Raw genomic sequence first — 15,624 nt, forward strand, 5'->3', positions numbered from 1 at the left:
CATTCTTTAATTATTGCATGTATATATATATATATATATACATATATATTAGTAAAAACCACAACATCTGTAGCCAAATATAAGGGGTTGTTTTATTCAGTTAATAACTGGAGGATTGAGAAAAAAAAAGGCTTAATTTTGATACTAAACACCATAAATATTCCTAACAAACACTCACTACCAGAAAAAAAATAATTTCAGTCAGCAATAGTATGATAAATGTAATAAAGACTTTATTTATATATTAAAGAAAATCAACACAACTCTGAAAAATATTTAACATTTACTTTATTATTTCTAATAGAGAAATCCAACAACATTTTTTAAATTTAATTTTTTTTTCTTTAAATAAATGTGAACAGTAATATAAATTAACAAATTTAGCCACAATTTCTTTTTATCTTGTTTGCAAGTGATTAACACTTCTATGTGAACACGATATCAATATAAGCATGTTTCAATAAAATATAATAACCAAATTAACGACAATACAATTAATATACACATATATCACAATGTACTATATACAAACAAAATTGAAGCATAAATTACAGTTAGATAAATGTTAGGCATCCATCATGAGATTTTAGATGAAGAGGAAAAAAAATAGCCTTCTAAATTGATATTTTAGTTGTAGAAGCATATAAGAGTATTTAAAAATATTTGATGGTTCAGCTATTAACAGTTGAATCGTTAAAATCTTCCAACATTTAAATAGAAGAGAAATTGATTACTTCACAACAGTAAATGGTAAATGTTAATATGGCAAATACTTAATTGAAATAAAGTAAGCTGTAAACAGTTGAATATGCTAGATTGTTCAACCAATGATGAAGACTAAGTGAAAGCTTACAAGGGATTTTATAGTAAATATTTCAAATAGCTCTCAGTTTGGAGTTGTAAAATGTACTGACTCCATAAAAAAGTTTATTCCTTAGCTAAAAGAGAAATATCTTTTTGAAAGAATTGAGAGAAAACTAAAGATTCAGATAAAGATTTTCAATTTTAGAAAAAAGATTTTAGATTATGTTTCAAGTTTGAAATTAGTGCATGCTATACTATTCATTAGTGTTTTCAGAGCAAACATTACAACATTTAAATCTTAAAAATCTTATTAAAGTGCCAAATTTGCTGTAAATATTAAATTGAAATGCTTCTCATCATTTTAATATGAGGCATTTACAATTAAAAAAACTGTAAAAAAAAAAAATTGAGTAAACCATTTTGTATCAATCAGATCTAAAATTTAAACCAGTTAAAAATTCAATAAAGACATATGTATTTCTTTAAATTACAATGTGTCATAGATAAGAAAAAGTTATCCAAAATTTAAATTAAAATAAAAGAACCATCAAAATATATCCAGAAAAAAAAAAAAAAAAACTTTCTTAAAAGTATTTAGTTAAATACCTGTTTTGGGGGGGAGAGAGGGAGATTTCTTTTTTTTTTTTTTTTTTTTAGGGATACAAAACATCATTTGCCTTTCAACAATTTGAAAGGCAAATCATGGTAGTGTGAAAAAATGTTTTTAAAGAAACATTTAATATATTTAGTAAAAAAAGAAAAAAAAATTAAAATAATTTACTAAGGTTGTAATTATGACTAGTTCATGTCCAAAAGATGCCCCTGATGAAAATCAGTCAAATAGGCATCTGTGTGACCTCATCAGGTTGCTACAATAATGTCCATCTTGATATAAATTCATGCACAGCCTGGTAGAGAAATGAAAAGAAGCATTGCTTCTAATAAGTGAAAAACCATGTCTTACATATTGTGGATCATGCAATAGTGAAAAATAATGGTAAAATTTACAAAATTAATAGACTAAGAAAATTCCCTTTCTAATTGTCGTAGAATGCACTAACAAATGAATAGGAATGCCAACATAGAATGAATGTGAAAGGTGCTGCTTGCTGTACACCATGTGAATTTTCAAATGATTTTCCAAATCTGAAAACAAATAAAAAAAATCTAAGTAAAATTCTTGTAATACATCCATCTTTGGTAAGTGTTTTTCTACATAAGTGACAATAACAAAATGCTATTTATATTTGAATGAAGATTAACTTAATATTTATTTTGAAATTAATATCGAATAAAAGTGTATCTTTTACTTGTTTCAGTCATTTGACTGTGGCTTTTGGTTGAACAAATCAATCCCTGGTCATTTTTTAATTTTTTTATTTAAAGCCTCATACTTATTCTACTGGTTACTTTTTCAATACCTCTAGGTTATGGGGATGCAAACACACATACATAGATATATACTTTTATATATATGTATGTGTATATATATATATACTTTTATATATATATATATATATATAAAAATCAAAACTGCAACAACAATCTGGAACTCAACTGATGATAGAAAGCTCCAAATGACCTGTCCTTTTTTTGTATTGTCTAACTGTCCAGATGTTTTGTTGTTGCCTGTTACATTCTTGTTCCATTTTTTGTTTTGTTTTTATATATATATATATATATATATATACACACGTGTGTGTGTGTGTGTGTTGCAAGATTCCTGATGTAAAATCGTGTGTTGAAACATGTATTTTGGCATGCTCTTCTTTTTTTTAGTCAAATATAGTGTGTGCATTTATTTGGCAATAAAAAATAAAAATGACCATTCCGAAATACAACACACGCACACACACAATGGGCTTCTTTCAGTTTCCATCTACCAAATCCAGTCTTAAGGCTTTAGTCAGCTCAAGGCTATAGAAGACACTTGCCCAAGCTGCCATGCAGTAGAACTGAACCCCAAACCATATGGCTGGGAAGCAAGCTTATCACACAGTCACGCCTGCACCTATGTATATTCACAAAGCTTGTATATTTTCTATGGAAAATGAACAAAATATACATAAATTACAGACAGTGATTTACCACACAATATATAAATTGAGATAGTAAAAACTCACAGCTAATGCTTCAATTAGGGATTGCTAATCTTGCGGAGATCTCGTAGAAGACCTTCTGGTGTTAGGATATGGGTTGCACCTGAAATTCATAAATGTAGATTTATAAGAATCAAAAATACTGAAAATCAACTATTATTAAAATCCAACTAATTTAAGGAAAATCATTAGAATATCAAATGGTTACAGACCCAGAATAACTTCCCAGTTCTTGACAGCCTGTGTCACTTCATAGGCACTTCGCATTTCGGAATAAGCAATACCACCCACCACAAATATTATCAGGCGAGGACCGCTCTTGTAGCTTGCTTGACCTTTGTCTTTATGCCAGTGTCCGTAACGGACACTACAAAACAAAGCAAAAAAAAAAATTCATCAGAAAAGTTTTCAAAAATGATTTGACTATACAAATTTTAACAAGAAAATCAAAAAACACTTAATGGAATATCATCATCATCATTTAACGTCCACTTTCCATGCTAGCATGGGTTGGACGATTTGACTGAGGACTGGTGAAACCGGATGGCAACACCAGGCTCCAGTCTGATTTGGCAGAGTTTCTACAGCTGGATGCCCTTCCTAACGCCAACCACTCAGAGAGTGTAGTGGGTGCTTTTACGTGTCACCCGCACGAAAACGGCCACGCTCGAAATGGTGTCTTTTATGTGCCACCCGCACAAGCCAGTCCAGGGGCACTGGCAACGATCTCGCTCGAAAATCCTACAGGAGCCAGTCAGGCGGTACTGGCAACGGCCACGCTCAAAATGGTGCATCTCATGTGCCACCCGCACAAGAACCAGTCCAGGGGCACTGGCAACGATCTTACTTGGCTTGCCGGGTCTTCTCACACACAGCCCATTTCCAAAGGTCTCGGTCCGTAGTCATCGCTTCGGTGAGGCCCAATGTACGAAGGTCTTGCCTCACCACCTCAGCCCAGGTCTTCCTGGGCCTACCTCTTCCACGGGTTCCCTCAACTGTTAGGGTGTGGCACTTTTTCACGCAGCTATCCTCCTCCATTCTCACCACATGTCCATACCAGCGCAATCGTCTCTCTTGCACGCCACAACTGATGCTTCTAATGTTCAGCTTTTCTCTCAAGATACTTACACTCTGACGGGTATTCACATTGACATTACACATCCAACGGAGCATACTGGCTTCATTCCTTGCGAGCTTACGTATGTCCTCAGCAGTTACAGCCCATGTTTCACTGCCATGTAGCATGGTTGTTCGTACGCATGCGTCATACAGTCTGCCTTTTACTCTGAGTGAGAGTCCCTTTGTCGCCAGCAGGGGTAAGAGCTCTCTAAACTTTGCCCAGGCTATTCTTATTCTAGCAGCTACACTTTCAGCGCACCCACCCCCACTACTAACTTGGTCGCCCAGATAGCGGAAGCTATCGACTACCTCTAGTTTTTCACCCTGGAATGAGATAGAAGTTGTTTCCTGTTTGTTTGCAGTCTTTATTGCACCTGAACATCTGCCACAAACAAAAACTAACTTGCTAGTTAACCTGCCTTTGATGTTGCTGCACCTCTTATGTGTCCATAGCTTGCACCGGGTACATCTTATAGAGTTAATACCTACTCCTTTTCTACATACTGAGCAGGGCCATCTACCTGAAGGGGTTTGTGTTTTATCTACCTTCCTACTTATTAGGATTTTGGTTTTAGCTAGGTTGACTCTAAGGCCCTTCAATTCTAGACCTTGCTTCCACACCTGAAACTTCTCCTCTAGTTCTGATAGTGACTCCGCAATTAGGGCAAGGTCATCAGCATAGAGGAGCTCCCAGGGGCAACCTGTCTTGAACTCCTCTGTGATTGCCTGGAGGACTATGGTAAATAATAGGGGGCTGAGGACGGAACCTTGGTGGACCCCTACCTCTACCCGGAATTCATTGCTGTACTCATTTCCAACCCTCACCTTACTGGCCGCATCTCTGTACATGGCTCGCACAGCTCTCACTAGCCATTCTTCTATCCCAAGTTTCCTCATTGACCACCAGATAAGGGATCGGGGGACCCTGTCAAAGGCTTTCTCCATGTCAACGAAAGCCAGGTACAGAGGTTTATCCTTGGCTAGGTATTTCTCTTGCAACTGTCTCACTAGAAATAAGGCATCAGTAGTGCTTTTACCTGGCACGAACCCAAACTGCATCTCATCTAAATTGATTCGCTCCCTAATTAGTTGGGCTATGACCCTCTCTGTAACTTTCATAACCTGATCTAACAGCTTGATGCCTCTGTAATTATTTGTATCTAAAGCGTCCCCTTTACCTTTGTAGCAGTTGACTATGATGCTGCTACACCAGTCATAGGGTATGACTCCTTCGTGTATCACCTGGTTCGTAATACGGGTGACTAGGCTATAGCCAACACTGCCAGATATTTTGAGCATCTCTGCAGTGATTCCTGATGGGCCGGGGGCTTTCCCGGTCTTCATACTCTTAATTGCTTTATCTACCCTGGTACTATCAACTCGGATAGCTGGTCCCTCTATTGGGTCGACATAAGGCAGGCTCTCTTTCTCCCATTCATTCTCTTTATTAAGCAATCTATCGTAGTGGCATCTCCAGACCTCTTTCTTTGCATCCTCATTTAATGCAAGCGTACCATCATCCATGCGAACACATTTCTCTCCTACAACATCACTATTCTCTCTCCTACACTGTCTTGCAACCCGAAATACCTCGAGTCTTTGGTCCTCACGGCGCAGAACATTGGCAAATCTTTCCTTATCTGCTTCCCCTCTGGCTAAATAAACCTGTCGCCTAGCCTCCCTTCTGGCACATTGGTACAATTCCCTGCTACCACCGTTCTTCCAGTCCTTCCAAGCTTGTTTCTTTTGTCTAATAGCCCTGTCTACCTCCTTGTTCCACCACCACGTTACTCTGGGTTGGGAGGGGACCTTACACCACCCACAAATCTGGTCGGTGGCTTTCAACAGGTTGTCCCGCAGAAATAGTGTATTTATAATTTTATTTTAAATATAGCAGTAATGTCTATATAAAATGTGTTTTGAATTAAAGCTATATGCATAAATGCTCTCTAATTTGTAGAAGATAAATGTACAATTCAGAATTTACCTTATTGGTTGTTGACAACTTGGTCTTGGTCCTCCACCACTAAAGAATGGGAAATGTCGAGTATCTAGCTTATCTTCAACTGCTGCCTAAAATGATAAAAAACCTTGAAGATAACAAGCCACTCTATACATTAAAATATGCTTAAATGAAAGCAAAGTATGAATCCATTTTGCAGAATCAATTTTACTGACTTGAATAATATATATGATTTTTTTGACCAAATATGTTTCATTTGAAAAGAAAGCTACGATTCCAGTCAGATTCCTATTCCATTTTTATTACACTATTAATATTGAGTATATTGCATGGACACTGTTATGCCCTTCTTTGAACTCACTGTATATGTCACTTTATAACGTGGACAAGGTTATAACAATACAAATATAAATCAGAAACAACATGTAACAAACAATATCTCTTCTCAACGACGTCTACGACTGTCTTCACAAGTGCCTGCACACACCACACTGTCACTCACTGACAGTGGGCATGCACCTTTATACAGTTTAGGACAATTGACTTGCTATCCCACAGGTATCAGGATTTCACCACAGCATCTCCCCTTTCATTGGAAGTTAATGTTTTTCTTTTATTTATTATCTTTATTACCACCCCCACCCTTTTTTTTCAATTCCCCGGGAAGAAATTGGAATATTTTTTTCGTTTTGGGTCTACTTGTAAAAGTTCTGTTTGCATTCTTTTTCTAGTCACTGAACTTGTTGATTTGATTATTTCTTGAGGTATCAGGACATCAAAAATGTCACAAAGAAATTCCATTGGATCTTCATGTCTTATTCTTTCTTCCATAAACCTTTTTTTCAGTTGGTTTAGGTGTCTCTTGTGTTCCCATGTATGACCTTTTACTATGTACGTTATTTTTCCTAAACATTTACTTCTTCCCAACTTTCCTTTCTGTTTCTGTATATTTAAAAAAAAAACCTTGTCACTGATTTTGAAGTATTTCATCTTATTTTCGGTGTTTCTCTCCATTTTTTTCTTTTCTTCCTGGTAGTAATTTGTCAAACACTGACCTGACTTTCCTGGCAAACAGTTCAGCCAGTGGCATGTGAAAAATAATCAGCCTTTGAAATCACAGAGGCAAGTAGCTGAGTACCTTCCGAGCATTGGACCTGATGGAGGCAAAGTGGCTCGAATGTTGGGCCTCACGGAGGCGAGGTGGCTGAGTTCCTTTCAAGCGTTGGGCCTCATGGAGGCAAAGTGGCCGAGCTGTTGGGCCTCAATGGAGGCAAAGTAGCTAAATTCCTTTCAAGTGTTCGGCCTCGTGGAGAATTTATTAAAGAGGTGTTGTGTCTATGGAAAAAAAGTTTAAATGATAAAAAAAAAAAAAATCAAAATTCAAAATTGACTGACATCTGTTCTTAGAGAAAGAATTGCTTCTACTACATCTTTCATAGAAATTCTTTAATCTGATGATTATTTTCAGTGCAGAAAACAGTCAAATTTGTATCTGTGAAATAGGAAATTTTAATGCATCATATCAATAGTTTACATTTAGCTAGAGTCAGAGTCAGTACATTTTCATCAACTTCAAATTTAGCTTCCAACTCTGATTACACAATCCAATTTGCTCAGCAATGAAAAATTATGTCATTTGTAGGATTCTATCCACACAATCTCCCAGTCTGTTAAAACATACTCTTATCACCTTTCAACTGAGCTACTGGGATCTTGCTAAGTACTCTACATTGTAGGGTACTGTCAAAGGACAAAACTTCAGATACCCGTTTCTTACTAATGACATTATTAAAACCAAAAATACAAAGCATACCTCCATGATATCCTTTATATATGGTGTCCATCTCGACATTTGATAGGTATGATCAGCTGTTCTCTCTTTTCGGTTGTTAGTGTGGTAAGGCTGAGCAATCTTTCTTCGCCCTCCCTAAAAATAAAATATAAGATCCAGTTGATTAGCTTTCCTTGACTTGAGAGAAATAAGCAGTTTATGCTGCAGAAACCTGAAGATAGAAAAGGTCTACTGGGAATAGTGATAAGCCTAATAATCATTTTCATTAGTAAATTATATTAGTTTGTATAAATTTTCATTTATTATTTTTTAAATTCTCGTAATACAAGGAACTGGTATCATGTTTTAGTTGTACGTGCTACATTTTAAGGATATTCTGTTGACAATAAAGACAGGGTGGCAATAACTACAATAAAAATCAAATGATAATTTGATCATTTACTTGTATACCATACACCTCTACTAAACAAAGAGCTACTGATTCTTTTGAACATGTTATATTTAAATGTTGCAATGTTTTCTACTACACACCTTCAGTCTCTCAGACAGAATCATTGTGATTTTGGTCAGAAAATAATGCATTTTTAATCATATCTGACAATACAGATTAGTATTTTATACTGACATCTTAAATTTTAAATATAATCAATGACAACACCTTTGTTAACTAAATTTAGATAATATCTAAATCTATCAAATAGACTATTGTATATAACATAGGAAGGGAATAAAATTTAACACTAAGAGATTATATAACCAATCCCACCAGAAAACATAAATTTTAATAAAATATTTTTCATAAGTCTTACAACTGGAGTTGCTACTACTTGATGTCTTTGCTATCAAATTTTCAGTTCCAGCTAAAAAGCTTCACATTTATATAAGAAATAATTTTTCCTAAATAATTTTTTGATTTATAAAAGTTTTACAGCCTGCTCCTAGAACACAATATAGTTCATGGTAAATAGTTATGGAATCCAGTCAAATTTCTGAAATTGTACTTTTGAAATTGTTGCAAATGACACAGACTGAAGTATCAGTTTGTTATATAAAAAAAAATTAAAAATCCATAAATGTCTGATAAATATATAAAGAAACTTTTTAAAATAGAGTAAAAGAATTTTTAAAAAATAATAGTCTAAAAGTTATGTAAATTTTACTCCAGTGTTTTATAACAATGTGAACCAACAGATAATTTAAACATTGGTGTGTGTGCTACTTAAGCTCCTGCAATGTAAATGAGAATTTGGGTAGATCATAAAATCATCAGTTTGTACAGTTAACTAGAAACATTTCATTAATCTGTATACAACAGAATGTAATAGTTCATACTATATAAATGTTCATTCCTATAGTTACAGAGACTGAACTAACATAAGTATCATAAAATTTGCCAGGATATCTTAAATTGTTTTGAAGAGAGAAAAGTTAAAGGATTAAAATAGTCTATCACTTCAGGAAAGTGTAATAAAACTCTATGGTATTTCTATGTATTGCTGAATTATCTAAAACCTTCTGAATACATTATATAAATTATTCTCATGTTAATTAGGAAAGAAAATAATTAAATATGGGTTTGATATAAGCTGTGAATATTTTTTAGAAAACTTATATCAATAAAATATTTTACAACATAAATAAATTATTAAATGCTGCAGTTAACCTACATAAGATGCTAAATACTTGTCTATAAATAAATAAATCTAACAAAAACTCTGTAATTAGTCTTTGAGAGGCAGTAATGACTAAGTATGGCTAATATTTAATCCAATAGTAGTTTGTAGCTATTTTATAGTAATGGTGATATTACCAAAGTATATTTAAAATCTGTATCACTGTTAGATTGGTAGAACATTTGAAGCATGCAAAGCAACAACATATTTATGAAGAAAGATAAAATCAAAATAAAATGAATTATATCTATCATACACAGTGGAAGTAAAAAAAAAAAAGCTTAAAAGGAATATGATGAAAATAAAAATAAATTTAAAATTTAAAGTAAAAAAATTGTCCAGTAGTCTTTTTTTTTTTTTAGTAATGAAAAATGGCATGTCCAAACTAGCTACTTTATATATTGACAAAAGCATAAATCAGTTGGTAATAATCCAGTCATGCAATAACTTTTTTTTTCTTTTTGTAATGTGAGAAGTTTACTAGCTGATAACATAACTGCCTTCTAAATGGTAAAGTAGAAATGTTCTTTATTTCCATTGAAAACGATTTCAAGTGCTAAGGTAAGAACTACTTAGAAATTGAAATGAAAATCATGGAATATATTATAAACCTGTACAATATTCAGTTGGTGTGTGGCATTTATTTGAAAACATGACTGCAGGGTATCTTGACAGATTTTATTATTTTTTTTTTTTTCAAGTTAAGATAAAACTTCATTACTAACCAATCCTACTGGGGTCAATTGTTATTTAGACAATAATATTCTTGTATCATATTAGAGAAGCACAAAGCTTTAAAAAAATAAATAAAAGTAGTAGATACATGTTTAATATCTATCACATACACTTGATATTGAATTAAATTTTTCTTTTGGCTTCATTTCTCTAAAAGTTATCCTCTAAAAATATTTTGAGCAATCAGCAATGAATATCCTGACTAATACCAGAAATTATTATCATTGGAACTAGATTAAAATAATATAGCAAACTGACTTAATTTTTCTTTGTGAAATTTGTTTCATTTTCTTATTCATTATGACTAGGACATTATTAAAAGGCTTCATTTAGCACAGTGTTTCTCAATGTTCCACCTTAGGTTCCTACCTTAAGAACATCAGTTTTACACTAAATCATCCCACTTAGAAAATTGAAAATTAAGAAAGTTAAAAATTAAGAAATTAATAAGAAAACATTTTTATTTCAGCAAAACATACCCAACATAGAATTTGCATAATTTTCTTTTTTTATTATTTACAATTCTAGTGAACTGAAATTGTGTCTATTTCAATATAGTTGGAAATTATAAGAATCTATGGTTGTTAGACCAGAGTGAAAACATTTAGTTGTGTATAATTTTTAAAATTCTAATATAGAAATTAAGATTTTTGGAAAATATCAAATTCTTCACTGTGATGGGTAAAGTGAGAGAGTGTATTGAGAAACACTGCTTTGGCAAGTTCGATGGTTTTGGATAATGGCATGCAAAAAATAGTCAATATCATTTTAGGAAGAAAAAAAAAATATTGCATACAAGTAAAAATCCTTTTTAAGTCAAAAGAGAATATAAAAAGAAAAATGAAGGAGATATGAATTGGTTTTGTTGATGTGGAATAATTAACAGCTTCAAAATATGATTAAATCAATTTTCAAACAGGGAGCAACAAATATGATGATCGTGAAATATAAGTATTAAGGGACAAGAAATTTGACAAATAGTACATAAATGAATACCTTAAAAACTACATAAAGCCTTAAGTTCCAAATATCATCATTTTATGTCTATTTTTCCAAGCTGGCATGGACTGAATAAGTTTGCAAAATAATATCTTTCCATGTTTCTTGTAGCTATGATATCTATGAGTGCTACCATCATCTGCTCAGACTCAACTACTTGTAACCAGCGCTTTGGTTTATCTGTAACTCAGGTGCATTTTACCATCAGACTATATCATTTTTATATTATACACACCATCCACTTACAAGCCTGAACTTGTTGAGTTAGTACTCCTGCTCACAATCAATGTCTGATGTTTAGTAACTTTCTATATTCATGTACTCAACCCTTCCAGTAACATTTCACATGTAGCAAACTTGTTCCTCTGCAATTTCTGCAGAACTTGAACAATAATTACATCTGCTTAACTGCCATAGGTCACAATATATATCATGTTTTGTACCTTGTATTGGGAGAGAAAAGTTGTCATGAACTGACTGTAAAATATCTGCCATCTCTATCAAATCATAACCAACATGGAATCAGTAGCTTTCTTCTACCATGTTTAAGCGTTTAATATTTGATACTGATTTCATGTTTATTGTATTCATAAGTGCCATTAATGACATATCTTTTATAGTTGGTTGCTATTCAGTACTTAAAAAAAAGTTGAAGATGACAAAGATAACTGCAGTCATGTGATACCATAAGGTTTGCCTATCAGTTTCAAATTGTACACACCACAAATACAAAGATTTCAATCTAGAAAAAATTAAATGTCAAAGAAAATAAAAATCAACAAAACAAGACAAATTAAAAGGAGAATAAAAAAGCGTCTAAATGCAATTTTCATGACTCCAATTTAATGTCCAATACAATTTAAAAAAGCTAACATCAAATTAACAAAAAAAAAAAATTCTAGAATGGTGTTGACAGTCGTACCTGGATAAAAAAAAAATACATTCTCTATATGCATACATAGGATGTATACATTTACCTCTTTCTCACATGTACATAGAGACACATTTAAAAGCAAATCACAGAGGTTTATTGAAAGGGAATGACATTATCTGGGGTGACAACTGTGATAGCATCAACAACAGGAAATTAAGTTATCCAAGTTACTATAAATATTGCAAATAAAGAAAAATAGTATATTGATCTATACAGAGAATAAATTTGGGTCAAACTAAAGAAACAAAGAAAACATGAAAGAAAGAAAGAAAACATGAAATAAACAAAAAGGAAGAGATAATAAACTGAAGTTTGATGCAGTGTTAGAGCAGTAACCGTATTATATGTCAAGTAGTTTCCTATTTCCAACATTGCATTCAATCTATCATGTATGAGATTAATTCTACAAGAAATAATATTGACACTTTATCATTAAATTTACTTCTTGTGGTAAATATTTATGATGAATATCAGCCATCAAAAAAATATTAAAAAATTTCAAAAAGAATATATTTTTGTAGTTACTTGATTCTACTTAAGCATATACATAAGATGTATGTTTGAGTGTCAAAGTTAATGCTTTACAATGGAAGTGGAGGGGATCAGATAGTTCAACCAGTAATGAAATTTAAAACAATAGTAAATTTTATTTGAAAGTAATAACTTTAAAATAAAAGTTAATCAGACTACATTAGCTTCACTGATGCCAAACCAGGAAAATTATTCACATAACTAATATTAGGTTTTGGTAGATATATTAAAAAATTGGGAAAATTGGAAAAAAATAGCCAAAGTTAAAGATCAGTTATCTTAAAATATACAAAACCTATATGCTTTTAAATATAGCCTCTTAACTCTTTCATATTTAAGTAACTTAATAAGCTCATATATAAAACTACCATTAAGTAAGAAAATTGACCTGTATGTGCATGTGTGAGTGTGTGTACACCCGAGACAGAACAAATGAAAGAAATTTAAATATATGAAGAAGAAAGAATTGTGATTTGTTTTAATCAGTAATAACAGTTGCAACCAGATTTTACTCTAACTGTATCCTCAAATCTTGAAAAGGAAATACAATTTAAAAGAAAAAAAAAAAGACAAAAAGAGGGGTGAGTTGTCATGGTTGAAATGTATCTTGTCATGGGTTTGACTGACATGGCTAAACATAAGGCTAAAAAAAGAAAACAACTCTGAAATTATGAATAATAAAAGGCAAAGTTGACTCCTGGTAAGATTTGAACTCCACAATGTAACTACATCCTGAAAATTTAATGAGTCTGGCACTCATGTATTGTTTCTACCACCCAATAATAATAATTTTCAATATAGACACAACACCACAAATTTGGAAGAGGGCACATTTGGTCAAACTGACACAAGTACTTGACTGGTACATATTTTATTGACCAAGAAAGATGAAAGATAAAGTTGATCTCAAAAGATTTGAACAAAGAAACCAAACTAAATATCACAAGTCATTTAATCCATCACTCTACTGGTATCATATTTCAAATAAAACATAGTTAAAGACTAAATATATTCTATTACAAATGACATACTTGCTGAAAGTAATATTTATAATTGAGTTTTCATTGAAATAAACTGGAATATGCCCCTGCCCCCAAACAATAAAACAATTTCCTTAATAAAAAAGCTTAGCAAATATATATTTTGAACTGGTAAATCTTCATCTGCACTGTTTATTGTCTTACTTATTAATAATGGTAATCCATCCCAGGTAAAGAGTAAGCCTCTAACTGGTCTATCAATTCATTGAAATAACAACTAAATCTTATCCAAATCAAATTATAAAGAGCACATTGGATAATATATTCCTAGATACACTTTGTTTAAAAATCAAAATACAAGAATGGTCATAACTGAGATGTCTAATTATAGATTTGTCTGCTCTACAATGCCTGGGGGTATACAATAGCATATGCAATCAATTAAAGGCTAACCTAGGAATACAAATAAAAATTATTTCAAAAGAAAATATAGGAATTCAAGCTGAAGTTGAAGAGGAACTGCAACTATAATACTTTTAAAAACTCATAAAATTAATCATTTTGCTCTTTTAAGTTTTCATAAAATAGCTCAATAGAAGAAAGAGTAAGATTCTTGTGTTTTGATGTGTTCAATTCAGATTTAGTTGCATGCTTACAATCATAAATGTTATTAGAAAATATAAAAATGTTCAAAGTTGCCTTATTTGTCATCCAGCTATATCAGCAGAGAAACATCTAAAGGATGTGAAAATACAAAGTTATGATGTTCAAGGGGATGTAGGTTTTTATCTTTCCATAGTTTATATAATTTTTCAATAGTACATTTTTATAGCAGCTTATAGAAACAAATGAAAAAAAAAATGAAAGCAAGATACTTGAGGAAATTTCAAAACAATCTTAAGTGTTTGCTTGCCAGTCATTCCAGATTTGAAATGGAATTTATAAACAGATTATCTTTGGGATAAACTGATAAAGGAACTTTTTCCAACAGCAATCAGAAGTTTACCTGAAAATCAAAATATTTTTACTATTTCATTAAAAAATAGCAAATCATAATGTCAAATGGTAAGAGTAATTTTTTTTTTGTGTATATGTACATGTTTTGTTTTTAAAGTGTTTTGGGGGTTGCATCAGTCAATTTCATCCCAAACATGCAAAACTTAATTCTTTGATCAGACAAATGGGCTGAAGGAAAGACTCACTTGAAGCAAAAATTTACAAATCAGTATGGATTCAAAACCAATATTTGATTTAAGAAATCAATAATAGTAATGCAATATTCAATATTTTTTTCATAAAGATCTGATGAAATCTCTCTGATTGTTGACAAGATAAACTGGAATAAAAAGAACCAGAATATATTGTATTAATTAAAGGGGAAAAAATTGAATTCAACTCAAGGAAATATTTAAATATTCAATGAAACAAAATTTGTTTTACTACTTCATAAAAGTAGAAACTCTGAAGTAGAGTAGACTTTTAAAAGTTGAACTTTTAAAAGTAAATATTTGGTTAAAGAGTGAATATTCAATTCAGTGTTGAATTAATACAGCTTCCACTTCTGGTTGTTGACAAGATGAAGCATGATATCCTAAGGCTTAAATATCAAATTATGATAGGGAACAATAAAACAAAATTGAAAACATCACTTTCATGTATATAGCTGAAGGAGTAGTTTTCTGGACATTTAATTGGAAATGTTAAATTGGTAAACAAATATTCATGAAATAGTTCATTTTCATTAGAAGTAACTAAAAGAACAGCAGTCAACACACATAATCAGCTTACAATCAATGGAAACAGTTTAAATAGATAATCAGCCCCAGAAAAGGAAAAGATATACCCTAAATTTACATATACTTCACAAGCATCCACATACTATACATGATTCTTACTCAGGTTAGAAACGAACTTGAAAAGACAGCCCAATTAAGAAAAAAAAAAAAAGAAAGAAATTATGAACATTTGAACATTTCAGTAATAGCATAACCTTTC

The 15,624-nt window shown here is 32.0% G+C and overlaps 1 protein-coding gene across 2 annotated transcripts in view; it reads right to left on the reverse strand.

The window, feature by feature from the left end:
* Nucleotides 1-271: 271 nt before the first annotated feature.
* Nucleotides 272-15,624, reverse strand: part of LOC106874525 (syntaxin-binding protein 1) — a 77,097-nt gene continuing 61,744 nt past the window's right edge. For both annotated transcript variants that reach the window (XM_052972671.2, XM_052972670.2), the window contains 5 exons: nucleotides 7,799-7,912; nucleotides 6,010-6,095; nucleotides 3,116-3,270; nucleotides 2,928-3,006; nucleotides 272-1,950 (listed from right to left, as the gene is read on the reverse strand). In XM_052972671.2, coding sequence (XP_052828631.1) covers nucleotides 2,942-3,006; nucleotides 3,116-3,270; nucleotides 6,010-6,095; nucleotides 7,799-7,912 — 420 coding nt within the window. In that variant the 3' untranslated portion in view covers nucleotides 272-1,950; nucleotides 2,928-2,941. The remainder of the gene's footprint in view (nucleotides 1,951-2,927; nucleotides 3,007-3,115; nucleotides 3,271-6,009; nucleotides 6,096-7,798; nucleotides 7,913-15,624) is intronic.

Source organism: Octopus bimaculoides, chromosome 1, assembly GCF_046866305.1.
Source record: "Octopus bimaculoides isolate indiv1 chromosome 1, ASM4686630v1, whole genome shotgun sequence".
NCBI classification, from domain to species: Eukaryota; Metazoa; Mollusca; class Cephalopoda; order Octopoda; family Octopodidae; genus Octopus; species Octopus bimaculoides.